Below are 27,601 nucleotides of genomic sequence, written 5' to 3'. Positions count from 1 at the left end.
TATATATATATATGTGTGTGTGTGTGTGTGTGTATAAATCAATAGAATTAAAATATATTTATAGTTTATTTTCTCCATAAATAGAATTACATTCATGGAATGACTTATATATTTATTATCATCATAAAGCAAAGAATATTTAAAAAAGAAGAAAAGGTATAATTTTCAGTGCATACTACATAGTAACATCTACTGTATTTTCTTTGCCTTCAACACTTTGAAAGAAACAAACTCACAAATACACGAAAGAAAGAAACAACACAAGGCAACACTCATGGACGCAGAAAAATTGCCTCCTGCTATAAGACACACAAAGACCAGTTTGACCTCAACCTTTTTCAGCGGATACTTTATAGAAGCATACTTGAAGGAAATATAACTTCATCTGTTTTATCAAACATAATCACATTTGCTAATGGCCTGTCTATAAGTGTTTAGCTGGTGTAGTGTCAAATGCACCTTGACTTGTTAAAGTTTAACTCGACTTCGTCAAACATTTATCAGAAGGCAAAGAAACAGTGTCTCGTGGCTCCTCACCACTTTATACTGAGTCCACTGGTGTTTTTCTCTATGGCGTGGTACTGCGTGTGCAGCAGCTGTCTGGCTCTCTCCCGTCCCACACTCTCGATCCAGCTCTGGTAGAGTTCAGCCACTCGTGAGTCCTGCTCTGGCACCGAGGCACGTTCACCGTGGTACAGCTCCTCCACCTGCTGCAGCAGCTCTTTGTTAGTTTGACCTGATGAAGGCTTCAGCTGACCGCCACCGTTCAGACATCCTGCAGAACACAACCCAAAGTCTCATTACGCTCTACCATTAATAGGTTAAGCACATGTAGAACAGATATCATTCTAGAGAACGGGATCAGAATATTATCCAAATTCAACAGTGACAAAACCGTGGCCCACAGAATTTCACTCTATGCTTACGAAAAACCTCTAATTCTACAACATGTAATACAAAAGTGAAATAATCATATTTTCCTTCAGTGATGTTAAAAAGCAACACTTTTTCTCACATGGAGGCATCACATGGCATGTGTTGAGAGGTAGCAGGAAGTTTACAGAAAGAAGGTTTTTAAGCACTTATGGGTGTCACTTCTGACCTGACGGACATGCCATCACTTCCACAAAGTGGTAAGGCGACTTTCCACGTTTCAGCTTCTGCACCAGGTTCTGGATGTTCCTGAAGCCGTAGACGGCAGCGAACCGCAGCAGAACCTCACCGTCCTTCTCTAGGGTGACTTCCTGGAAGTCTTTGTTCCTTTTTTTTTTTTTTTTAGGGGGAGGGAACAGAGACAAATCAAAAAATGAGACGTGACCAATAAACTATAGTAGCACTATAGGTATTTCTGGAAGTGTTACGGTGAACAAAAACATTGATTCTTTTTAAGAATTTTTTTATTCTCTTTAAATAAAATGTGAAAAGTGATGCATTATTCCTTAAATCACCAGTACTGCGGTATCATCATGGTTGAGTCATTTATTAGATGTTAATACTACAAGCCAAACGACTGTCTTATTAGTTATTATACTGTCATATAATTCATATAATCAGTCGTTTCAAAACTACTTTCTAGGAATTTCTAGTCAAAACAATTCTTTAGAAGAACTAAGCATTAATGAAAAATTATATTGGCTTTAGAAATTATAGTAGCATGATTTAATACTTTTAAAATGATTTAATAAAATGAATATTAACTATTTACAGTAAATATCAATAAATTCTTTACACTAGTTTAGGTCAGTAAGATTTTTTTTTTTATATTTCTGAAAGAAGTCTCGCCAAGGCTGCATTTATTTGATCAAAAATACAGAAAAAACTGTAATACTAAATTACATAAAAGTCGCCTATTTTAATGTGGAAAAACTTTATTTATTAAGTTTATTCCTGTGATGGTAGAGCCGAATTTCCAGTATCATTATTCCAGTCTTCAGTGTCACATGACCCTTCAGAAATCATCCTAATATACTGATTTGATACAAACGTAAAAATCTGATTATTATCAATGCTGAAAGATTTTTTCCAGTATTCTTTGATTAATAGATAGTTTAAAAGATCTGCATTTTTATTATTTGAAATGGAGATCTTCTGTAACAACATGAAAGTCTTTTAGATACATTTAATGCGACTTTGTTAAATAAAGGTTTGAATTTCTTTAAAATAAAATCTACTGACCCAAAAGTTTCTTTTTAACAGTGGTGGAGAAACAAGAGATCTGGGATCTTTGTAACAATACTGCTGTGTTCAGACATACTTCATCGTCTTGTAAGTGAGTTCATCTACTTCAATCCCGAACAGCTGTTGGGCGGCATGTTTGTAGATGTGATGAAGGTATCCTCCCGATCCACTTCCTGCGTGACGCAGCAGCTCCTCTCCACATATGTTACTGAACCTGAAACACATTCACAGTCAGATGAGTCACGAGTGCTAGCCGGGTTTCCCTGCCAAACAGAAGAACTTACATCGTGTCTAAAGGTGCCACTTGCACGTCCCTCAAGGACACTTTCTCCTCTTCCAGCATCTTCAGCACTTCACCTGTGAAGCAGACACATAAACACTGAGGTCTTATGGCTCTAATCTAACCCGTTTTCCTTCAGTTCCTGATTCTGACCCTGTTGGATTCCCTCACCTGAAGTGATGACACAGTCCACCTCTCTGGTCTCGTTCTCGCTGAGGTAGAAGTCAGGTCTGGAAGCCTCGAGTTTCTTGTCATAGCAGGGCATCACGGTCACATGGTAGATCTGCTGTGGGGAGACGCCCTGTCAAAGCAAAAGAAGGAGAGTCAAAGTCTCATTCTAATGCACTGATATCTCTCATGATTCAGAATGCATCTTGATCTTGATTTGACATGTAAATGTAATAAGTATGTGTGTGTGTGAGGGGGCGTTAAATAACATTTAATTAACTTTTACTTATATAAAACTGCATTTACATATATTTTAATAAAAAATATCCTTCAAATAATGCATCATAATTAAACCTTATTACTAATTTAATAAAAAAATGACCTGAAAAATAGTCTATGTTATGTTGTTAATATTAAATCAAACAATAAATAAAAGAAATAAATACATTTGATCTTAATTGATTTCTATGTGCTTGATTATTGGCCGTTTACTGGAATAATAATTTAATTCATATAGGGCTTAATTACATTCAAAATAAAAGTTATATGCGTGTATGTATTATTTATATGCACACGTATACATTTTTTAAATATTTGTATTTACATTTATACTCGTATGTAATTTATATTACATACAAATTTAAATATTTTGTATATAAATCTAACATATATTTCCTTATTATATACTGTATGTGTGTGTATTTATATAAAAATAATAAATATACTCAGTACACACACATATATTATGTAAACATTTTTCAATTATTCAACTATTTTGAATGCGATAAGGGTCTCTAAATTTAATGCATTAATATCTGATGTAAATTAAAAGTATGTTTACTAGTAAATTAGCTTTGTGTGAGTAGACCAAAAAGGATTTATAATAACAAATAAAATAACTATATATTTAAACTACACAAAAACAACTATAACGCATGAAGCGGTCTCTAATCAAGTCTAAAAATACTTGTTTTTAATGTGAGACTTTGTGTTTGCCACAAAGCATCGTGGGCCGTTTCTCCCTCTCTGACAGATGTTTATTGTTCAGTACCTGCTGAGAGGCAAAATAGCCCTTGACCAGAGACCCCATCATCTGCTGCGGCGAGCGGGTCGTGCTGATGTACGGCAGGATGAAGTCACCGTGAGTCTTCTCAGCATAGCAAATCCAGCCTGAACCAATCACAAACGATCATTTAACAAGAATGAATCCATATCGGACCCATAATAAAACCGATGCATCTACCTGGACAGGCAGACGCCAGCATCGGTAGAGCCTTCTTGTCTACTTCCCTCCGTCTGAATCGCTCTAGAAACTCCCTCTGGCTTTCTAACAGGCTGAAGGAGCGACTGAAGCTGGTGTCAAACACGTGATGGACACCTGAAAGAGCAACATGCTGTTTCCTTGATCTCAATACAGACAGGACGGTGTCTTTGACTGGTGGGCTCAATCTCACCCAAGTTCTTCAGGAAGCTGGTGAGTCTACGAGCCACTTCGCTGCTGCTGAGAGCGTAGTGTGCTGCTAGAGAGGCTCTGGACTGAGGAGACACGGACACCACCACCACCTTCTGCTCGCTACTGCTGACCTGCTGCTCACACAGACACAAACACGCTGAAGGGGGAACGTTCATTCGGAGTGAAGCTGCATTAGTGTAAACGCGCACCTTATTTTGACGCAGCACGCGGTTCAGCTCCTCGTGACTCTGCTGGGTGATCAGGACGCTCTCCGCAGACGTGATGCAGCCACTGCAGGCCAGACAGTCGTTTAGAGTTATCTTCGCTTTCTCCAACTTTTCCCTTTGACCATCCTGGGGAACAAGCATTCATTTATCATATCGGACGATTGAAACACAGACAGGGCTTCCACAATGCAGGCTGAAAATCAAAGTCGCATCGTTTGTACTCGCCTGATGGACCTGGAAGTAACTGCCATCATCTTCAATCTGGATTTTAGCCACAGATCTGCCCTGCTTCTTTTCCACTTTTACAGGCTTCACGCATTCCTGATAAATTGGACAAATGGACACCAGTGAAATTATATTTCAGCACGACTGTTCGAAAGATGGGGGAAGTCAACACTTTTAGCCTAGTCGATAATTGAATTTAACAAATGTGAAAGTAAATAAATTAATAATGTTGCAAAATTCTATTCGATACGTTTTTTCTCTTTTATCAAAAGACCCTGGAAAGTGTCATCATTTCCACAAAAAGTACAACTGTTTGCAATATATAATCAGAAATGTTTATTGAGCAGCAAATCAAATCCGAGTGATTTCTGAAGGATCATGTGACACTGAAGACTGGAGTAATGATGATGGAAATTCAGCTTTGATCTCAGGAATAAATTACATTTAAAACATGTTTAAATAGAAAACAGTTTTTTTTATATAATTATTATTTCACTGTATTTTTTTTATCAAATAATACAGATTTGTTGAGCATAAGAGACTTACATTTTAAAAACAAAATCTTACATCAGCAATGACTCTTAATTAACTGCTGCGTTAGCAGTAATTATTAGTGTTAAAAACATTTTGAGTAGTCTATAATAATGATATAATATATTATTTAATACATATAAATAATGTGGTTCGCTGTTTTGTTATCCAATGCAGTGACATCCAGACATTTCAACGTGGCTGAAGTGTAACATTCCAGTAGCTTCCAGTATCTGACTTTGCAAATAAAGTGAGCCTGAACTTGGGAGATCTAATTAAATGAATGTCCTTGATAATTAGCATCTATGGTATTTACACAACTTAACGTTATCAAAAAAACTTGTCAGAAACATTTTGTAATTTGTGTCGTTATCTACACGATGTTACATGCGTTTAGCTTATGGTCAGCTGACCGGTGTTATTTGCCCATCATATCGATATAAAGTAAACGAACTGATAATAATGTGTCTGTTTCAAATGTTACATGCAGAAACATGGTTAAAACCTGAGACGGAGTGATAAAATCATCCAGATCCGTGAGCTGAAGCACTCCACTGAAATGGGACGCCATTGTTGTTTGCTGCGACCCGTATTCCTGTGAAGCGGTTGGCTGGGGTCTGTGAATGACTTCTGAACCGTCCAATCGTAGGCCGCTTGAAAGTGTCTCTGACCAATCGAAGCAAACAGTGAGAGGCTAAGGGCGGGACTTAAAGATAAAGGCAAATATGAAAGGTGTCACATGTCTTACTGCTGCTGAAATCGATTCAACATCGAAGATTTTTCATTTCGAAGGTTTTTTTTTGCATTCAAAAGATAGGATAGAGAAATTTGAATATGTCTCATTTTAAGATTTCCATATCTTCATATAAGACTCAAATTTAAAGACACCTTATTTTAAAATCCTGAAAGAGAGAGAGAGCGAGAGAGAAATCGTATTTAAAATTAAAATAATGCATTGGATCTGCAATATAAGAAAATATAACTGGTAAAATATATTATTTATATGTGTTTTGTCTTGAAAAGTAAGCATATATCATATGGTAAGAAAGCATTTATATATAGTAGTCCTTTAATTATGAAAACATAAAAAACTGCATGTAAAATTAATAATTATACAAGGCTGTTTTAAAATAAATATATGTTGTAACACAACAGGACTCTGCTGTCACTTCTTGACATGTTATGGCAACTAACCAGATGTAATTGTTTTTTAAACCAAATTAAGTAATATGATATAACAACCTTAGACTGTATCCACTGTCTTTATTTAAGTGCGCCTTTACTCGTGATGTTACGGTCCCTCGTTGTTTGATGCTCTGGACACCGGGCGCCGTAAAGCGTCGACGTGACGCGCACACTTTCACTATCATGCTGTCATCATCCAGGTGCTCGCTCGGTCAAGTACGAAAAGATGTCTGCCGACTATCTGTCACCAAATTATCAATTCAAATAACCTCTTGAAAGCAAGTCACGTTAAACAGGTTGAACTGGTCGCGTTTTTCAACCACACTAATGCACTTCATACGGAAGTAAATCTATGTCCGCTTATATGCTTCATAAGTTCATCAAGTCTTTTACCTAAAGATTAATGGTCATCAATAGAGTAAGTATACATTTCACTGTTTCTTAAACATTACGATAACATTCATTTATTTATAAAGAGTCGTGTCAGCTGTTTGAGCAAGATAAAAACAAAATCTATTTTACTGCTAAAGAGTACGAATTGTGAGAAAATATATTAAATGCATGCTATGTCATTGATCTATTTTGATTATTGATGCATTCCCACATTATTATTATTATTATTATTATTTAAAAAGACCAAGTTTTCATTTGCATTTGTAAAGTGTTTTATTATTATTATTTGTCGTACTCTTTAGCATTAAATAGATTTCTTTAAATGCATAAACTAGGGCCATTTGCATGAAAGGTTTAGACTGGTCTTATAAGTTATTCAGTTACATAAAAGCAACTGCTAGTCGGACTTGAGGCGCTCTCTTAATATAGAGGTTAAGTTTATGCAACTGACCCCTGATGTGTTTAGAGGTGCAGGCTTTTCCATTGTCATTTAAACAGGGAAAGATTCTAAAGTTTTTCGTTACGTCTCTTGATTTCCAATGCAAATTTAGTTTTGAAGGTCACCGGAGTTCAGCACCTGTCTTCATTTCTATGGTTTATCGCCTTCGCCTGCACAGAAGCAGACATGAACACTCAGAGGTGTATGAGGTTGATCGTGGGCTGCTTGGTGATTGTTGCCATGGCGAAAATGTTCCTTCGTCCCAGGTGAGGTTTGCAGTTCTCGTGGGCTCTCCTTGTACACGTGCTTCAGCATCAAGCCATGCTTCACTGTCCCAAACAAGCTTGTGATTAAACTTTACTTACCCTCTATTCATAGCTCAAGCAAAGGCACGAGTTCAGACTCCCACCAAATCATACAAGGTGGTCCTTTCTGGGCTAACCAGCATATCCCACAGCTGAAATTGGGTCACAATGAGGAGGATCCTGTCAAAAAAGACAAAAAAGAGGTTCAGCCGGAGGAAAAAGAGATGATCCATTCAAACCAAGAGGAGTTAGAACCAGAAGTTCCCGATGATACACCCGTGGCTCCATTAAAAATTGTGCACTTAGATCTGAAAGGTGCCGCACCTAAAGTCAAATACCTCGAAAAGGTAGGAATGTGTGCAGACAAGTGGTAAATCGTAATAATAGTTTGTTTTTTCAAAGTTTGCTTTGATGTTCTTTTGTAGATATTCCCTCTATTGTCAACTCTGGGTGCTACTGGGATATTGCTGGAATATGAGGATATGTTTCCTTACGAGGGGGAGCTCAGCATTCTCAAATCAAGCTTTGCATACAGGTGATTCTGAGCATCTGATTAACTAAACCTGGCTTAATTCGACTCAGTTTGCCCACAAATGAAAGGTCTGGTATTATGTACTCAGCCTCGTGTCATTCTACACCTGTACGCTGTTATTTCTGCTGCAAACAAAAGGAGATATTTGAAGAATATTTACCGTATGCAACATTTTTCCAAAGAATGACGGTGAATAATAATCACCAGTATTATTTATATACTTAATTTGAATTATTTCCTATTATAAATGCTGTTATAAATATGTTATATATGTTTTTTAATCTTCTCTTCAAACTCAGAGTACCATTTATGTATTGTTTTATATTCTTCTTAAATTATTCTGTTGCATGTTCTCATTTAAAAATATATATATATTTTAATGTTTTAAGTATATTATTAGAATTTTAGTACTTCTGAATATTTTAAGTTTATATAATATTTTGAGTTTTCATTTTTATGTTTTGTTTGTTTATTTTAAATAATCTCATTTAGCTTTAACCAATTTTTTATATATATTATATTTACATTTAATTTTATTTCAGGTTCATTTTAATTACTAAAGAACATTAGCACGCATGCCAAGCCTCAAAGAGAACCAAAAAAGAAATGAAATATAATATAAATACCATAGAAATAGTCAAAACATTTAAAAGCAGTCCACTGAAGCTAATTACAGTAACTTACACGAGGAACAGATTGACATCTAGGTGAACTATTGCTTTATTATAGTCCAAGATCATAAGGTGATGATTTGTTAATCCTTATTTCTCTTGCTTATTTTAATTGTTTCTGGGAAAGTGTGGAAGATATCGAGGAAATGAGGTCTCTGGCCAAACGGCACAAGCTTGAACTGATTCCTCTGGTGCAGGTGTTCGGACACTTGGAGGCAAGTGCAGAAGAAGCTCACTCTCACAGAAACTGTAGCTTTTTTCACTTTAGGAAAGCAGTAGAAGGAACAACCAGTGATGGTGGTTATGTTGATGTCTTTCTGTTCACATTTCACAGTTTGTCTTAAAACACGAGAAGTACTTCAAATTAAGAGAAGTGGAAACGTTTCCCAACAGCCTGAACCCCCAGGCCCAAGGAAGCATGGATCTGGTTCAAGACATGTTAACGCAGGTCATGAAGAAGCACCCAGAAGCAAAGTGGTTCCACATCGGTGCTGATGAGGTCGGTGGAGCTTTATTCCCTACGGATCATTGAAAATAGTTGTATTTCATTTCGTTTTTGATTGAGCTATTCCTTTCAAATGTAAGCTCATATCTACTACTGTGGATGAAATACATGTAGGTACGTGGCCTGGGCGAAAGTGAAGATTCGAAGCGCTGGCTGGAAACCAACAAAGGAGACTTGGGAAAGCTGTTTCTCAATCATGTGACCGCAGTTGGGAGATTCATGAACAAACTGAAGCGAGGAATCAAGCTGATCTTGTGGGACGACATGTTTCGGAAAGTTAGCTCCGACACAATCAAAGGTACACTGAGAGAGTCTGCAAGCCAGTGAACGTATGTTTGCCATTTAAATACCAGCTATTACAAGTAAAACTCACTTTTACTGTAATGTACAGTACTTGATATTAGTGTTAGGATTTGTTACAGGTGCGCTGTAATTTTTAAGACTTAGGGTTAGGGTTAGGGTTAGGGTTACAGTGACATCTAACGTTTTTTTCTGTAAAGTTTTAGGTGGGGGGGTACTAATATACAGTGAGAGGTAACTTAACATGGCAGGACAAAGACTTTCAAACTTTCAAAAATACAGTGGCAATAACAAAGTAGTGCTTTTTGGTCATGATGTGGGTTTTTACATTTTAGAATCAGGTTTGCAGGACCTTGCATCACCAATGATATGGAAGTACACCCCAAACATGGATGTGAAAGAGATCGGTAAGGCCCTGTTCTGCTTCTCGTATGAAAATAGCGACCCGATTCATTCGCTTAAAACATCGTACTTACAGTGAAAGAGTCATCTGTGCAAATTATTCAGAGGAAATAGGTTTCCCTTGGTAATCTTTCAATCAAAATCGTTTCAGAGATCAGTTTTGAATATATTATAAAACATTTTTTAAATGTTTGACTTAAGAATTGTATTTTTTAAATACAGCACACATCATTACTTATCAGTACACTCATAGGCCATATGACCAATTAAACATGTACATTATGGTTCAAAGTTTTGGAGTTATGTTTTTAAATATATAAAATATATTTGTTTTTTTGTATTAAATAAATTAGAAATAAATTAGAATTTTATTCAACAGGGATGCATTAAATTAATGTGACAGGGAAAATCATTCTTTGAACTTTATTAATCAAAGAATCCTGAAAAAGGTATTGCAAAATAAATTACTAAAGCAATAAGCCCCAAGAAAACGGTCATTTCATATATTGTCTTTTTTTTTTTTACGTTGAATTTAAAAATATCAATTACTCATATCCCAGTATTATTTTATGACATTTATGTGAGAAGGAAATATAAGGTAATGTTAAAAAAGGCCAGTAAAGATGGAATTTAACCCAATAAAAATTTTAAGTAATGTTTAAAAAGCACAAGGCAACCAACTGCATTCAGACAAACTCTTTCTTGTATTCCTTTAATGAGCAGTCTTCACTGAAACTCATTCAAGTTCCTGCAGGGAGAGAAAGATTGCAGAAAGACTAAAAACTTTAATATAGGACAATACGCTATTAAGGTGTTTCTCACGCTATCGAACTACAAATATAGCATAACTGCCTATCATCTAAAACTAAACTTTAAAGGGTTAGTTCACCCAAAATTGAATGTCATTAATAACTAAGACCTCCATTTATCTTTGGAACATTGTTTAAGATATTTCAGATTTAGTCCGAGAGATCTCAGTCCCTCCATTGAAGCTGTGTGTACGGTCTACTGTCCATGTCCAGAAAGGATAAGAAAAACAAAGTAGTCCATTGTCAGGGTTCAGTTAGAGGGATGAGGCGTGGACTCAATGATGCAGAGAGAAGGGGTTCTTTCATTGTAAAAATAATAAAATAAACAAAGATAAACTACCCCGTAGGGAAACAGAGAAAACTTGACAGGCAAGGAAAGTCAAGGCACGATGTGCACAGACAAATATTTGACAACGAACTAGCAACCAGACTGCAAACACAAGGACAATAAATAGGGTGCTGATGAGGAGGGTAGCGAGGGAAAATACATCAATAATCAGGTAACAAGATGGGTGGGGTCAAGACAATTGACGAGAGCACATGGCAGATCGAAACTAGGACAAAAGCCATTTGCTCACACAAAACAAAAACACAAGCACATGGTCAGCAAACCAATCACAAGCCGTGTGCTTGAATTAGACACAAACAGCAGCTAATGAGCATACCCATAAGCCAACGAAAACTAAGCTGCGTGCAACAGCACAAGACAAAGTAGAACAAGAAAGCACGTAGCTGATAACTCGAGCTGCGTGCAACAATACAAGACAACACTTGAGGAGAGTATCAGGGCTCTGTCACGAAACTATCAATAACACTAGACTGAAGTGACATCATGTCCATGTGACACCAGATGGTCAGTTAGAACAGAATCGAAAGAGAAGACAGTTATTTTTGGACCAAAATGTATATTCGATGCTTCAACAAATTCTAACTGACCCTCTGATGTCATGAACGACCTGAGGGTGAGTCATTAATTACAAAATTTTTGCCCAATTCTTGCCCAAAACTGCTGTAATTTCTTTAACTTTCTGGCGAGTGTGCTTGAGAAGCCCTGAAATGAATGGGATGTTTGGAACAATTGGCTGCTTCGTGACACGCTTTAGTAACCTTACACTGGATCAAAACTCTGATGAATGCTCTGACGTAAACAAAGAGGTGTATCCATTTTATAAAAAAAACACTGAATATTTAATAAACATATAATTTTATACAAAATCTGTATAGAAAAACGTAGTAATCATTTAAAAACATTGTGTTTAAATATTGTTTGTAGGCAACTATATCTCTAAGTATGAACAGGCTGGATTCAAGGGTGTGTGGTTTGCTAGCGCTTTCAAAGGAGCCTCTGGAATTGACCAGAAATGGACCCCAATCAGTCACCATTTAAAAAACCACCTTCAGTGGCAGAAAGTCATTCAATCCATGCCGCAGTACAAGTCTGTGGGATACCAAGGCATTGCTCTGACTGGCTGGCAGAGGTGAGCCTGCAGTTTTACAGAACTGTTTCTTCAAATACTTTGTGCCATCGAACATGCAATGCCATTATACCAACTTCTCAACCTAGAGCATTAATAAACGTATGTGTGTTGAAGGTATGAGCATCACACTGTGCTGTGTGAGCTTCTCCCTGTGGCCATCCCTTCTCTGTCTGTCTGTCTTCAGACGCTGAAAAACGGTGAGTGTCTGAAGCAACGGGTTTTATTGAGTGTCTAACATGCTGTTTCATAAATGAGTTGAATCACATCATATGTGATATACTACAAAGGGTTTTGTTTGCATTAGGTTCATTTGATTCGGAGGCAAAGAAGGAGGTAGAGCGTCTCCTTGGGTGTCAGATTGAGCTGAGCAAAAATGAGTGGTATGAACTAGTTCATATATAGACCTATGTGAATCGATTGTGAGGTATGTAATGGATACTGTCTTGACCGTTCTGCAGTAAGGGTGCATCCTTTCCTGGCTCAGATGTTTATGACATGGTGAAGAAGATCAAGGATGACCTCGAGAGTTCAGTTAAAAAGATCATGCAGAACTAGTGAGTGACCTAACCTGAGCTCAAATGAGCATAAGCTTTCAATCCTTTGTCTTGAACATCTTGTAGCTTGTGCTAACATTTTGTTTGTCCTGTGTTTTGCAGCCACGTCAAGGGATCCTTCAGTCCATATCATCGCAAACGTAGCTTTGGAAACCCTCGAAATCTTGCATTTTTCAAAGATGGACTGAAAAAGTACGCTTTTTCTTTTTAGCACTGGCATATTATTTGATGCATTTACTGGCAAAAGTATTGTTGTTATATTTCTCATAAAACATTGGTTATTATTTTTTGGAGACAGGGTTCCCACAGTCATAGTGAGCCACTTTGTGTCAATGAATTCGTCAGAGATTTTTCATCAATAATGTCTAAAAAATTCATTTATGTATTAGTTTATATCAGAAAAATAAATAAATACATCAGTCTGACTCAAGAAGTCTTGTAAAATTCATGGAAATTTTCAAAAATGATAACTGAAATTAAAACCATTAGAACTATTTTGTTCGTTTTAGCTAAAGTTTAACTACTACTTTAAGTTAAGTACTGAAACAAAATTAAAACTTGTGTAGACATAAAAAAAAACTGAAAATTTTAAATGAAATTATAATGAGAACAGAAAATAGAAAATTAAAAGCTAATCCGAGATATAGTAAAACAAATTATAAACATTTATTAGTGATGAACATTGAATGTTTGCAGGTTTGTGCAGGTGATTATTATAAACCATGAACTAGAATTTCTGGTTAAGCTTGATTATGCTGTTAGGTACATAAACGGAAATATAGTAACCTAAATATTTTGTGTTTTTTTCCATCTTGTCAGACTGATGGATGAATGGGATTCCTTTTTACTGACTTTCCGGCAAAATATGGAGGCAATCTTCTACCCAGACACTTTAGAGGAGTGGTTGGAGGAGAATGTCAACGAACACATAGACAGACTTCATGAGATGGTGGTTGATGTAGAACGAATCATTAAACTCAACGGACAGCCAAAGGTTGATCCTTCGAAAGAGAGGTGAAACAGACAAGAGGACCAACAGGAAAGACGTTCCAAAATGTGGCATTCACACATCCTACAGTTTTTCTACCTCAGGGATCTTCCTTGTTTCCTGAAGGCTTCGCTGGAAGTGATGAAAAGATAATGAAATGTTGCATAAATGTTCTCTAATTACACTGGGCATGCACTTTTTGAAGAAGTGGACTCACTAAACTGCATCTATGAATTTATTTAATCTGGTTTTGAGTTGACTCAAAATAATGAAAGTGATTTGCCTTTGCACTTACTACACTGGTAGAGCTAATGTTTTTCTCTTTCTTTTTTCAGTGCATATGTCTAGGGATGGAACATGACCAAACTTCATGTCTTTGACATGCAGAAATGTTTAAAATGTGGTTTTAAAATTTGTACAATTGCAGAATGTGGAATCAGGTTACAACTGAGAGCCTTGAGTAAAGTATATTTAGTGTTTTTATCACTGTTACACATAAAGTCCTAAAGTAGCTATAGAAGCATTTACCTCAGAAAACATTAAAACTGGAAACCTGCTGGTTAAGTGACTAAGTGGTTAAGGAGCTTTATCACAATGCCAATTATGCAACATAATTAGCTATATTTAATTTTTGTGTGTGTGTGTGTGTGTGTTTACAACATTAAAAAAAATAAAGGGTAATGTTTTTTGTACTGTTTTATTATTGCTAACTCTTTGATTGGTGTCTATGCTTTCAGTATAATTCAGATAATACATTCAACAAGTGATTATCATCGGTTATACAAGTTTTTGCCTAATCAGATATATTACTCTGTGGTGTGAGATTAAGTTACCGTATTTAATGAATGTAAATATAAGAATATTTACTGTTGTATAGTCAGACTCGCGATCGAATCATTCTTTCCCATTCAGATCTTCTGAATAGTTCAACATGTTCACAAACCCAGTCCGATTCGTGTTCGGTCTTGTTAAGATTTACAAACTAATCATTTTTATTAAAGCTATCTCTGTTTCATTTGTGCTTGATAAAACTATAATCAAGTCGTAAATAACACGTTGTTGTAACTTTTAATTTCCCCTCATCGGTTTACAAGATATAACTACACAAACTAATTCTGGAACACATGAAATTACATTTAAAACTTACAAATATAATAAAATAATGCGTTATTAATAGCAGTGTTTTTAGATTATGGATGCCAATCGCTGATCCGACTCTTTGAAACGATCCATTCAAAAGAACCGATTTGACTGGAGAAGATGAGCGCGCCTTTATTTTGAATCTCTTATGACGTGCTCGTTCTCCCTCCCCTCTCCGCCCTTCAGTTGTTATGACGACGAGGTCGTAAATCCGCCATGTTTTCCCTGTTGAAGCGTTGCGACAGAAGACGGAGATCTGGAACGACATGACTGAAGAAAATAATAATACGGCAGCAACAGAGACCGACCAAACGGAGCATAGCAACATCATCACCATCCAGACCACACTCGGAGACGAAGGTAGAAACAGTGCGATTGGACACGGCCCCATGAAGCGAGAGCGAGATTAAATGTGTGGGCCTGACTTCGGCTCGTTCAGTCACTCTAGAAGAGTCTGCTGGAGCCGCGATGTTAGATTTGACAAGCATGTTTGTGCTGCTGCTAATGCTGCTCAGCATCGATCTGTACCTGATGGAGAGCTCACAACACCAACACTGTCAAATGTTACCGTTTTTAACAGAATTTTGGCGTTTATTTACGTACGGACACTCTGGCCCACTCTGGAATTTCACTTTTACATTTACATTTAGTCATTTAGCAAAAAAAAAAAAAAAAAAAGTTAGGTAAATTTTTTTTAGCCTGAATACATTTTTATTTTATTGGGATAAAAGCGTCTGCTAAATGCATAATGTACTTTTAAAGTTTAATTTAATTTAGCAGACGCTACTTTTATGTATATTTAAAATAAAATCTTTGTCCAACAAAACAATGTGCAAACACATCAAAGTCCTTTGCACCTCAAATTAAATATATATTTTATTATATTAATAATAGCATACTCTGTGATCGAAATGACGTTTTAAATATTTATTGATAACTGCTTTCTCTTTGTAAAAGGCATTTTAAACAAGTAAATGAAATAAAATATGTAATATATAAGTATATGAAATAAATAATAATAATAAACAGAATTTATAATAATACAAAAAGTCATAATGGAAAATATAAAACTAAAAATGAATCCGAGATATTAATAAAAACATTATAGTTTATTTATATTTCATTAATAAATCTATAATAGCATTTGTATTATAACATTAATTTATATTATTATTATTAATAAATAATAATATTTAACAATTAAAATGTTAACATTTATTTTTTATACATTTATTTTTTATTTTAAAATATTGGATGCAAAAAATATATAATTGAAAACACTTATTTTAAACTGTAATGAAAATCTTTCTATATACTGTATATATACTGTATATATATATATATATATATATATATATATATATATATATATATATATATATATATATATATATATAATAAAATACAAAATATTGGATGCAAAATTGATGCCACGATTGTGGGGAAATTTTATAGTTTTAGACTGATAAATATTTGTACATTTCATGCAGATACTTTTGCAATATGCATGATCTGTCAAGCTGAAGTGAGATACATTTTTTTGCCTTCCCTCTCAGATGAGGATATTCATAAATGTGGGAGATGTCTGGAGGAGTTCTCCGCTCTGGATGCTTTCATCCAACATAAACTCAGCAGGAGCTGCAAGCATCCTCAGCAGGACCATCAGGTTTGTGTCTTATCATATCATTCCTCTTTTTATTGCATCATTTTATATCCAGAGTGATTGATCATGTGACACTAAAGACTGGAGTAATGATGCTGAAAATGCAGCTTTGCATCACAAAAATTAATTATATTTTAAAATGTATTACGATAGAAGATATCCATTTCAGATAGTGAGAATATTTCAAACTTTTGAACAGTTGTGTATCTGCATCATAGACCCAAGAAGCTGTGTAAAATGTAATCTAAGGATACATCAGTGCTCCTCTGTCTGCCTCTTCCCTCAGGCAAATGTTGTCCCAAATGAAGGGGCTTCCACTGATGTCAAACTGAGTGAAAATGATAGTTCATCTGATGAAGGGGGCACATCGAAAGCAGGTACCGCACTAAAGTCAATATAATATCAATTTCATTGTATTGAGGGACTAGATGTCCCCATTTTAACTGAACAGGACCAGGGCCAAACAAGACATCTATATACAAACTGTACAATGGGAAGATTTGGGTCTGAAAAGAACGTAATTTACCAATCCATCTGTCTTTGTTTGGGTACTAAATGAAGTCGCTTTGTTCTTTAGACAAGAGAGAAAAAGCAGCAGCTGGAGGAAAAAAGAGAAGCCGTTCTGCAAGCGAGGATGACAGTACCAGTTCTGCAAAATTGGTTTGGAAGTTAAACGCAGAGGGACGATACATCTGCGACATATGTGAGAAGACCTTTAAAACGGTACAACATTAGATCATTTTTATGCATTTGAATACTTACCCAGTCTGCGAATATGCAAGGAAAACTCACTCCAGTTATACATTCGATCCATTTATAGACAAATATTCTGAGAACCCACATGTTCACACACACTGACCAGAAGGACTTTAAGTGTGAAATATGCCAGACTGCTTTTAGGACCAAGGGTTCGTTGATCCGACACAAACGTCGGCACACAGGTAAAACTTAGTGTTCTTGTATTGGACTCTGCTGAGTTGGGAAAGTTATTTATGCAAGTCTTTCACAGCGACTATTTTGCCATCATTTCCTCTGGCAGATGAGCGTCCGTACCGCTGCAGTCAGTGTGGCCTGGCGTTCAGAGAGTCCGGAGCTCTAACCAGACATCTGAAGTCTCTTACGCCCTGCACTGAGAAGATTCGCTACAGTCAGTGTAAAGAGATACTTGTCAGCAAGGATGGCGTTCGGAAAGGTATTTTCATAATTACCTTTTCAGTGATAGGTGGGTGTCATTTAACAGTTGCTACAAGCTTAAAGTCACAAAAAAGGAAAGTTGCAATGGATGTTTTCTTTTAAGGGGCCATTGCACGACATCTTTTTCAGCCAAAAAGGGGAAAATTTGAATGCCTTTTGCCTGTTCGTTTATACGACAACAACGTTTTGGGCACTGAAAATACATATTTATGAAAACGGGTTTGAAAGTACAAGTTTTTGAAAACGCCACCATTATCATTTCCGTATAAACACCCAGTATGGGAATCTTTAAAAACGGTGACGTCATGTGCGTGTGTAGTACGTGTTAGGAATGTAGACATGCACAGTTCGTGTCAATTTTAAAGGCAAGAGCGAACATACATACACAGCAATGGCGGAGTACATAGTACTGTTGTTGCTGATTAAGAGTTTGCTAATAGTGAGGATTTACTGCAACAACATTACAACCAATAGCGGCCACAAGCCACACAGCGCCAACTACTGGCTTGGCACATGTAATACAGCGTTTTTGGTCATTTTTGAAAATATGTTGCTGTGTATATGTGAAACCTTTAAAAAATGCAAGGGAAAAACTTATCAGTTTTTGACTACATAGTTGTTGTGTAAACATAGCCTAAAGGGGGTTGCACACCGGACGAGAAGCGCCGCGCCGCGTCGCGCCACGTCTTTAAAATTCGAACACATTATTCTCTATGAGTGTACACACACCGGCGGCGCCATTCGGCGTCTGTCCGCGGTGCCCAGCTACGACTGAGAACGCTGTTCAAATTTCTGCCGCGCCACAGAGCGCCATCTGCATAGTTTTATATTAAAAAAAACATCATATTTGTTTCAAATCGTTGTTCATACATTACACCAAGATACCACTGCTGCAAAATACTACTTATATTAGTTGTACAGCTTAATTAAAATGTAAACATATATAATTAAATGTATAATAAACGTAGTGCTTTTAATATTTTATTTTTCTCTTGAGACATTTTTACATACGCGAAATATTAAAGTATTGGCCTGTGTAACATTTGCCTGTCAATTAAGCTTTTATCAATTAAAAAATTATATTTAAAATAATAATAATAGATGAAGCTAAAACTCACCCATCTTGCTGCGAAATTGAGCTCGCGATATAGAATGTGCGCGTCCGGTGTGCGATACCTCGAGTTGTCCTACATTTGGCGCGATGCGGCGCTTCTCGTCCGGTGTGCGACCGCCTTAAGAGTGTAATGGATGATTGAATAGAAAATGGGGGGGTTGAGATGTGACGGATGAACGGGACTTTGCAGGGTTCAAGTGGATTAAATGATTGGTTAAGTGTTGCATGTGTCTATTTTTTCATGGGAAGATCAGTTATGACCACCTTTTATTTAGTATTGCAAGGTCAAAAAATGCATGAATAGATCAAATCTATAACGTGCATCCAGAAATTGATGGTGAATGTTCATTTCAGGCTGACATTTTTAGCTGGTTTGTTCATACCATGATAGAGATAAATTTTTCGCAAGAGGCTTTCTGATTGATTTGCTGTTATCATTCTAGAAGTTCAGCCGTCGCCTCCTGAACCTGAGAAGGAGCAAATTCCTGTCGTGAGGGTTGTGGAAGCTGGTCAGGAAATCATCCAGATCCAGGTGGTAGGACAAGTGCAACAGGTAAGACACTAACAAAACTAGCATGTTGATTACAAATATTCATGGTGCAGAAAAGCATGTTAGTGTCACTAATTAATAAAAAAAACATAACGGTTCTATTGTATTTTAGGGAGCTGGAATTTAAAGAAAAATGTTTTATGCATTTAAGCAAGTCTCAACAATAGGACCAAAAGTTGATATTTCTTTTTGCCTTCCCAACATTGATAAGACAAAGCTATATTGAGCATGTAATAAAAACAGTTACTCACACTTCTGTGGTGTGAAATCAGATCCAATACAGTCGCCACAGCACCGTTTTAATATTTCTGAAAATTCTGTGTCGAAATTGTGCCATGGTTGTAAACAAATCTATTGGATTTCCATGAACTAACAAGAAGCAATTTTTTGCAATTTTCTTGCAATTTTTTGTATTTCAGGTTGAATAAATTATGAGAAAATATAATTCAACAAATAACAAAAGTATCTTTCTAAACCATGTCGGGGAGTAACTAGTTACATGTAACAGAGGTATGTAATTTAATTACAGAATAAATGGAAAAATGTATAATTATGGTAAATTACAGTTACTTATGAAAATGTTAACCATTACAAAGGTGGTTAGATCTGAATATTTTCACATACAGATTTGATTTGATTTCTTTCCCAAATTGCATTGACTGCTCTAAATTAGGGCTGCCCTCAGCTAAGGATTTTTTTGTTGACTAGTAGTTGTTCATTTTGACCATTAGTCGACTAATCGCATGTTTATTAATAAAACATTACAATCATTATAATGAGCCTTTGATTGGCTACATAGCCTAATAAGGGCTCAAGCGCACGCATAAAGCTTGCCACAGCACTCCGGCAGAAGTAATGATTATGAATGTGTCAGGGAAAAACAGTAAGGACGCTGCATTAACATTTTTAATAATTTGATAAATTAGTGCTTTCTTCGCTTTAGGTTTAAGAGATGAAGTCGGCGACACTGACTCATCGTTTCCGCAGCAGTGATGCGCCTGTATGCATGTTTCATTCAGATTACATAATCGGAGTATATTTGTTTTCCATTTTAACTGGTTCATTTTAAAGTAAACATTTCACTTAACATAGATATAGTTTTTCAATATCTGTAAGGCAAAGATATACACAGAGTTTCGCGCTCAAGTTCACAGAGACCGAGATGGCAGAAAGCACATCCTGGTGGCTTTATTTTACAAAAGCATGTTTTGATGCTATATAGGCTTTGCTGCGAATTACTGTACAGCTCCACACTCCACGCGGACACTTGAACAGTGCACATTTTTCTGATTGAACAGCCATGTAAAGTTGCTAATAAATATTTCAGACGATAAGCCATATTTGAGGTCGAAGAATGATAGGCGAGAGTTTGGATGTCCTGCACAATGCACTGTATTACCACAAAGACCAGCCGTTAACGATCTGTCCGTCACTTCACCAATGTGAATTTTAAGAAAACAAATTCTGTGACTAATATAGTTTTGGTTGACTAATGTATAGTCGACTACTAGGGGGCAGCCCTACTCTAAAATATGAGCGACCAATGTTTTAGGAGTGTAGTATACAGAATTGAACTATTTGACAACTCTTAATTTCTATTTTTAGTTTATGTATATGCTTTATTTTAAAAATAATTTTTAAGACTTTTTTTCAAGTCATTGTTAGATGCCAGTATTTCCTGTCTGATTTGATTTCAAAAACAGTATCATAGTTATTAAACTATATCTTATGCTTTTAAATCTGTATTTAACCTCAGAATAATCTCAAAGTAACAAGGCGCTAAAGTCTAATTTTGTGGTGGCTGTGCTTTAAAACTGATGAAGTGATGAAGGATTTGAAAGTCTGACAATAATCAGTGCTGAGCACTACTGTAAGGTTAACCCTGCCTGCCTTAAATGTTTCACAATGAGCTGAAAAACGTTCATTAGAAATTTTGAAAAGTAATCAAATGTAATCAGTTACATTAATAAAGAAATTGAAATCGTTACACTACCCGTTACATCTTGAATAGGGTTACATGTAATCTGTAATCTATTACATTTCCAAAGTAAACTTCCCAACACTGATAAATCTAGATAAATGCTGTGAAAAATGTTATTCATTTTTAGTTAAGGCTGCCCAAATCATTACTAATGTTAACATCTAAAACAATAACAAATGTTAAAAAATTTTAACCTTATTAAGTGTTACATACGTAATATTATTAAAATGGCTAACATGCTAAACTAAAAGCCCCCCCAAAAATAATCTTTGTAAGAAGTAACTTGTACAAATGTAGCTGTTCGGACAAGTACAAGGACATTTGTTTATAAGTTCAGAAGTTGTGTCTCGTTTCACACTAGCGTTATTGAAGCTCCTCTGTCCGTAACAGGTCGTGTCTCAGCCTCAAACTGCGACACTGGTTGAAGCCGACAATCTGATCTGCCAGGCCATCATAAACTCTGGCATCGCGCTGGAGACCGAAGCCACCGAGGCGGCCGAGCAGGCAGAGGCACGGTCACCTAAAGCAGTCCTGCAGACTCCTGAGACTGACGCCCGACTCACTGAGATCCAGGTGACGGAGGAATGTGTGGAGACCGTGGCCGAGGAAACACAAGTGAGTTTCTTAGATTGTGACGGCATGTTTTATTTCCATAAAACAGCACAAATGAGACTTCCAACTATTTTTTTTATCCACTGTAGGATTCGTCTGTGAAGGAGGACGAACCTGTGGAGTCAAAATTATACAAATGTCCTCACTGCGAGCGTATGTTCAAGACACTAACCTACCTGAGGCTCCATGTCAAAGGGCATGTCGGTGCGCCCCATTCAAAGCAGTTTATTCCTTAACAATCTCTAATGTTTGTGGAATAGCTGAGTCTCTGAATGTTTGTTTCCTTCCTCAGGTTACAAGCCGTTTAAGTGCCTAACATGTCAGAAGGAGTTCCTGACGGGCCACGTGCTGAAGAAACACATGGAGACGCACATCAGCGAGCGGCGCTACAAATGCGGAGAGTGCGGCAAGCAGTTTAAAGCCATCGGACACGTGCGGGAACACATGAGAGCGCATTCAGACGAGAGGCCGTACCACTGCAGCTTCTGTGACAAGAGCTACAAGACCAAGGTGAGGTCAAAATGCAAAAGCAATATGCGAACACAGTCCTTCGGTTGTTAAACCACCGCATGTCTGTTGTGTTCCAGAATGCTCTGCAGGTCCACCACCGCACTCATGGCGAGGAAAAGCCATACGTGTGTCCGCACTGCTCCCGTGGCTTTCGGGAAAAGAGTGCTTTGGTGCGGCACATCCGACATCACACGGGAGAAAAGCCCTTTAAGTGCTCCAAATGCGGCCGGGGCTTTGCCGAGCATGGCACGCTCAACCGTCACATGCGAGCTAAAGGTTCATTAACATGATTCACTAAAATAATGCATGAATTAATCATTTTAAAACATGTCTCAACTGAAGTGAATGTTAGAAAACAACTGGTAAACATAAGGAGGACTTATAATGTGTTTTCTGGCATATTAAAAAGTCCTACATACAAGGTGATAAAGAAAAGATTAGCTATATGGATATCCTAAAATTTTATTTTTTATTTTTTATGATATCCAGAATGTGGATATTTGGAATGATTAAATGATTATTAATTTGATTATTAATAAAATTATTAAAATTGATAGTAGTTAATAATTATGAAAATCTAAGCTCACCAAAAAAAAAAACAGTAATGTTGTGAAATATTATTACAATTTAAAATACCAGTTTTGTATTTCAATATATTTTGACATTTATTTCTTTGATGCAAAGCTGAGTTTTAAGCATCATTACTCCAGTCTTCAGAGTCACATGATCCTTCTGAAATCATTCTGATATACTGATTTGCTGCACAATTAACATTTATTATTATTAATTAAAAAATGAACGTTTTGTACGTTAAAAAATTGTTTTGTTTATAATGGAGAATATTAATATCAGAAAGTATTTTGTATTGAATTGAACTAATTTTTAAGGCCTCTCTTGAAATGTGAAATGACAAAATGGACTGTAAACCAGTGTATGGTTCATATAGTTTTGTTGTTTTTGTTAATATTTTGAATTAGATTTCATTTGTAAATTTTCATTTTTTTTCTTTAGTTGTCTACAGTATATAGTATTTATTATTATTTAGTTGTAGTTATTAATATATAAATTTGAATTCTTACTAAATAATTGTAACTATAGCATTTTTAAAAATATTTTCTGTCAAGTAATTGAAAATGTACATTCATGCATTTATTTAGAAGACGCTTTTGTTGAAAGCACCTTATTGTCTGAAGGATCATGTGACACTGAAGACTGCAGTAATGATGCTGAAAATACAGCTTTGAATCACAGGAATAAATTACATTTTAAAATATATTCAAATAGAAAACTTATTTTAAATTAAAGTAATAGTTTACAATTTTACAGTTTTTACTGCGTTTTTGATCCTATAAATACAGCCTTGTTGAGCATAATAAAAATAATGAAAAAGTCTAGCAAAACTTTTACACATATCATTCTGGAATTCTTCTCTGAAATACACTCGAGAGACTCATTTAAGCTATTTTCAGACATGATGAAGTCTTACAGTGTGTGTGTGTGTCAGGAGGCTGTTTTGCGGTGCAGCAGAAGGACTCTGAGGGGTCGGGGGTCTCTGAGGAGGTCGTATCAGACGACCCTCATGCAGTGCTGGTGGAGTTCTCCTCAGTGGTGGCCGACACTCAGGAATACATCATAGGGGTAAACCGATGCACGCTGGGCTGTGTTTGCTTGTCATGTGACTTGATGTGCTGAGGGGACTAATATGTTGTCGATCGTGTGTGTGTAGATATAATGATATGAAAATGATTATATGAACAACATATACATTAAACAGAAAAGATCAATACAATTATTAAAATTGGTGTAATTGATAATGAAGGAAAGTCTAACCAGTTTAATGTCTTTTAATCGTAATCTCTCACCACTTGTTACATTATCATTTAAAAGCTGGAGTAATTTTCTTTTAAATAAGTCTCTTAAACTCACCAAAGCTGCATGTCTTTGCTCAGAAATACAGTGGAATATTATTGCATTTTTGTTTTAATGTAATAGATTTCTTTGATGTAAAGCTGAATTTTCAGCATCATTACTCCAGTCTTCAGTGTCACATGATCCTTCAGAAATCACTCTAATATAGTAATTTGATGCTCAGAAAACATTTTGATTATTATCAGTGTTGAAAACAATTGTGCTGCTTCATATTTTTGACATTCTGACCCCAGACTTCCAAACACTAGTGTACATTTAATTATATTTTATACTAAATAATATGGATGGCCAAAACTAAAGATTAAAAAATATATACAATAAAGATAGTTGTTGCAACACAGTGACTATAATTTAGTTTAAAATACAGATTTTATCATTTTTTTCTTTCAGGCACCAGCTGAGGAAGCAGCTCAAGCGGAGGAGGTGGCTATAATTCAATTTTTCTTCATTTTTACAATCTCCCTTGCATCAATGTCAACTTATAGCAAATATTAGCAAGATCTAAATGGAGTAACTGATGTGCTCGATGTGTCTGACCTCAGATGGACAGTCACATCATGAAGGTGGTGCAGCAGATCGTCAGCCAATCACACGGAGGCCACCAGATCATCGTGCGTAACGTGGCCGCAGACGAGACCCCAGGCATCTCAGACTGTGGAGACACCATCACCATCGCCACGCCTGAGAGCCTGACCGAGCAGGTGGCCATGACACTCGCAAACGCCTTGAGCGACGGCACCATCCTCACCACGACATCAGAGGGCGCCGTGGAGACAGTGACCATGGTAACAGCGGAGAACATTGAGACGATGGAGCAAGAGGAGCAGTATGTCATCACTTCCCCCGACGAAGTGGAAATCCAGACCATGGTAGTAGTTTAAGATGCAGGATCTGTTCATTTAATATGTTTCTTTTATTACATGAACAGCCGTGGCATAGCATTTCATTTCAATTTTTGCACTGCAAGGTGGATTCATAACTTTTGCTTATGAAAACTGTTAAAAATTTGTGTTTTGGGGTTTAAACCCATTGTTTTCAAGCTGCACGTTATACTAAAGAACTGATGCCATTTTTTTTTTTTTTTAGTTTTTTTTTCTCTGCTGCATGGCGTAAAATCATAAACGTCTTTCATCTACTCATCATGAATATGTAACATGACTTGTTCACACCAATAACAGAGCCCATTAAACAACTGGCAGGAAACGAAAGTATGAAACATTAAATATATATTTTTTGTACCTCTGTTTTTCTTCATTCATTGATCAGTTCTCATTTTAGCATTCTTAGTAATCCATAACTCCATCCCTCAGTTTGTAAAAACAAACCAAAATCAAATGGGAGTCTATGGAGCAAGACTTTCTGGAGGGTTTAAAAACAGATTAATATACAGGTGCTGGTCATATAATTAGAATATCATCAAAAAGTTGATTTATTTCACTGATTCCATTCAAAAAGTGAAACTTGTATATTATATTCATTAATTACACACAGACTGATATGTTTCAAATGTTTATAACTGACAACGAAGGAAAATCCCAAATTCAGTATCTCAGAAATTTAGAATATCACTTAAGACCAATACAAAGAAAGGATTTTTAGAAATCTTGGCCAACTAAAAAGTATGAAAATGAAAAGTATGAGCATATACAGCATTCAATTCTTAGTTGGGGCTCCTTTTGCCTGAAATACTTGTTGGGTCTGTATAGATTTTCTATGTGGTTAAGGTCAGGTGAGTTTGCTGGCCAATTAAGAACAGGGATACCATGGTCCTTAAACCAGGTACTGGTAGCTTTTGTACTGTGTGCAGGTGCCAAGTCCTGTTGGAAAATGAAATCTGCAACTATATAAAGTTGGTCAGCAGCAGGAAGCATGAAGTGCTCTAAAACTTCCTGGTATACGGCTGTGTTGACCTTGGACCTCACAAAACACAGTGGACCAACACCAGCAGATGACAGAGACTCTTCTGACGTTGTCTGTTGTTCAGGAGTGGCTTGACACAAGGAATGCGACCGATGAAACCCATGTCTCTCATACGTCTGTGTGTAGTGGTTCTTGAAGCACTGTCTCTAGCTGCAGTCCACTCTTTGTGAATCGCCCCCACATTTTTGAATGGGTTTTGTTTTGCAATCCTCTCCAGGGTGCGGTTATCACTATCGCTTGTACACTTTTTTTCTACCACATCTTTTCCTCCCCTTCGCCTCTCTATTAATGTACTTGGACACAGAACTCTGTGAATAGCCAGCCTCTTTTGCAATGACCTTTTGTGTCTTGCCCTCCTTGTGCAAGGTGTCGATGGTCGTCTTTCGGACAACTGTCAAGTCAGCAGTCTTCCCCATGATTGTGTAGCCTACAGAACTAGACTAAGAGACCATTTAAAGGCCTTTGCAGGTGTTTTGAGTTATTTATCTGATTAGTGTGTGGCACCAGGTGTCTTCAATATTGAACCTTTTCACAATATTCTAATTTTCTGAGATACTGAATTTGGGATTTTCCTTAGTTTTCAGTTATAATCATCAAAATTAAAAGAAATACACATTTGGAATATATCAGTCTGTGTGTAATGAATATAATATAATATACATGTTTCACTTTTTGAATGGAATTAGTGAAATAAATCAACTTTTATTTCTAATTCTCTAATTATACGACCAGCACCTGTATGCTGAATATAAAAGTATAGATGTGCTTTTTCAGTAGAACTTTCCATGAACTTTCAGTTATAACTTACTGACATATTTCCTGCGCGTTTTTTGATGTTTCGTTGTTTATGTTCCTAACAGGAGTCCGGAAATATTTTTGCCCATTGAGGTTAATACGCGTTTTTTTAATACGCACTGTGGTGACCATATTAATGTGTGTAATTCACCATATAAGAAGTGGCAGACACATTTCAAAGTGTATTTTAATGTTTAGGGCCATTGTAAGTTTGTAACAGGACATTTTTGCTTATTTAAAGGAGTCATGAACTGCCTCTGTTTTTTGTTTTGTACTGTTCTCTAAGGTCTACTTATATAATGTTATCAATATTTTTACATCAAAAACATAATGCTTTAGAAGTAATAGGCTGTTTTCTGTCCTGTTTTTAACCCCTTCATCAGAAAGCTCTGTTTGAATAGACGTGACGTAGAAGCAGGAGTTGATCTCTTGCAGAGGGCGGTGCTTTTTTTTCAGTATTTTTTGAAAGAAATCAAGAGTTCAAAAGATTGAGCTTGTGATTGATGCAGTGTGTGTTTCAGTCTATAAAGCCACATGGGTTATATATTCTTGAGAGTTTGCAAGCTTGAG

General features: G+C 36.3%; 3 protein-coding genes across 4 annotated transcripts; 2 read left to right on the top strand and 1 right to left on the bottom strand.

Moving 5' to 3' along the window:
* Positions 1 to 47: 47 nt before the first annotated feature.
* On the bottom strand, positions 48 to 5,730 carry narfl (nuclear prelamin A recognition factor-like). Its single transcript, XM_052553258.1, has 11 exons — positions 5,568 to 5,730; positions 4,532 to 4,627; positions 4,289 to 4,432; positions 4,081 to 4,213; positions 3,870 to 4,004; positions 3,678 to 3,796; positions 2,630 to 2,759; positions 2,463 to 2,535; positions 2,255 to 2,392; positions 1,103 to 1,260; positions 48 to 775 (listed from the first exon to the last, which is right to left on the bottom strand). The coding sequence occupies exons 1-11, from the start codon at positions 5,631 to 5,633 to the stop codon at positions 534 to 536; spliced, it is 1,434 nt and encodes a 477-aa protein (XP_052409218.1). The 5' UTR covers positions 5,634 to 5,730; the 3' UTR covers positions 48 to 533.
* A 477-nt stretch (positions 5,731 to 6,207) lies between these two features.
* Positions 6,208 to 14,320, top strand: zgc:113333 (beta-N-acetylhexosaminidase). 2 transcript variants are annotated; one of them, XM_052553247.1, is made up of 14 exons: positions 6,208 to 6,665; positions 7,258 to 7,345; positions 7,458 to 7,731; positions 7,810 to 7,919; positions 8,715 to 8,802; positions 8,922 to 9,086; positions 9,207 to 9,390; positions 9,728 to 9,799; positions 11,877 to 12,081; positions 12,196 to 12,278; positions 12,386 to 12,461; positions 12,540 to 12,635; positions 12,738 to 12,827; positions 13,455 to 14,320. In XM_052553247.1, exons 2-14 carry the CDS (start codon positions 7,266 to 7,268, stop codon positions 13,651 to 13,653), a joined length of 1,722 nt encoding a protein of 573 aa, XP_052409207.1. In that variant the 5' UTR covers positions 6,208 to 6,665; positions 7,258 to 7,265; the 3' UTR covers positions 13,654 to 14,320. The 2 variants fall into 2 exon arrangements, with proteins under 2 accessions (XP_052409207.1, XP_052409206.1); XM_052553246.1 differs by having other exon boundaries at positions 6,212 to 6,665; positions 7,192 to 7,345.
* A 644-nt stretch (positions 14,321 to 14,964) lies between these two features.
* On the top strand, positions 14,965 to 25,554 carry LOC127953881 (transcription factor E4F1). Its single transcript, XM_052553241.1, has 14 exons — positions 14,965 to 15,123; positions 16,320 to 16,429; positions 16,713 to 16,803; positions 17,004 to 17,149; positions 17,247 to 17,367; positions 17,466 to 17,618; positions 19,178 to 19,287; positions 21,656 to 21,880; positions 21,967 to 22,081; positions 22,170 to 22,387; positions 22,465 to 22,663; positions 23,892 to 24,025; positions 24,707 to 24,739; positions 24,859 to 25,554. The coding sequence occupies exons 1-14, from the start codon at positions 15,030 to 15,032 to the stop codon at positions 25,195 to 25,197; spliced, it is 2,088 nt and encodes a 695-aa protein (XP_052409201.1). The 5' UTR covers positions 14,965 to 15,029; the 3' UTR covers positions 25,198 to 25,554.
* The last annotated feature ends 2,047 nt before the right edge of the window (positions 25,555 to 27,601 follow it).

The sequence above is a fragment of the Carassius gibelio genome, chromosome B3 (assembly GCF_023724105.1).
Source record: "Carassius gibelio isolate Cgi1373 ecotype wild population from Czech Republic chromosome B3, carGib1.2-hapl.c, whole genome shotgun sequence".
Classification (NCBI taxonomy): Eukaryota; Metazoa; Chordata; class Actinopteri; order Cypriniformes; family Cyprinidae; genus Carassius; species Carassius gibelio.
Note: the sequence above shows the minus strand (reverse complement) of the source record. Positions and strands in the feature narration are given on the sequence as shown.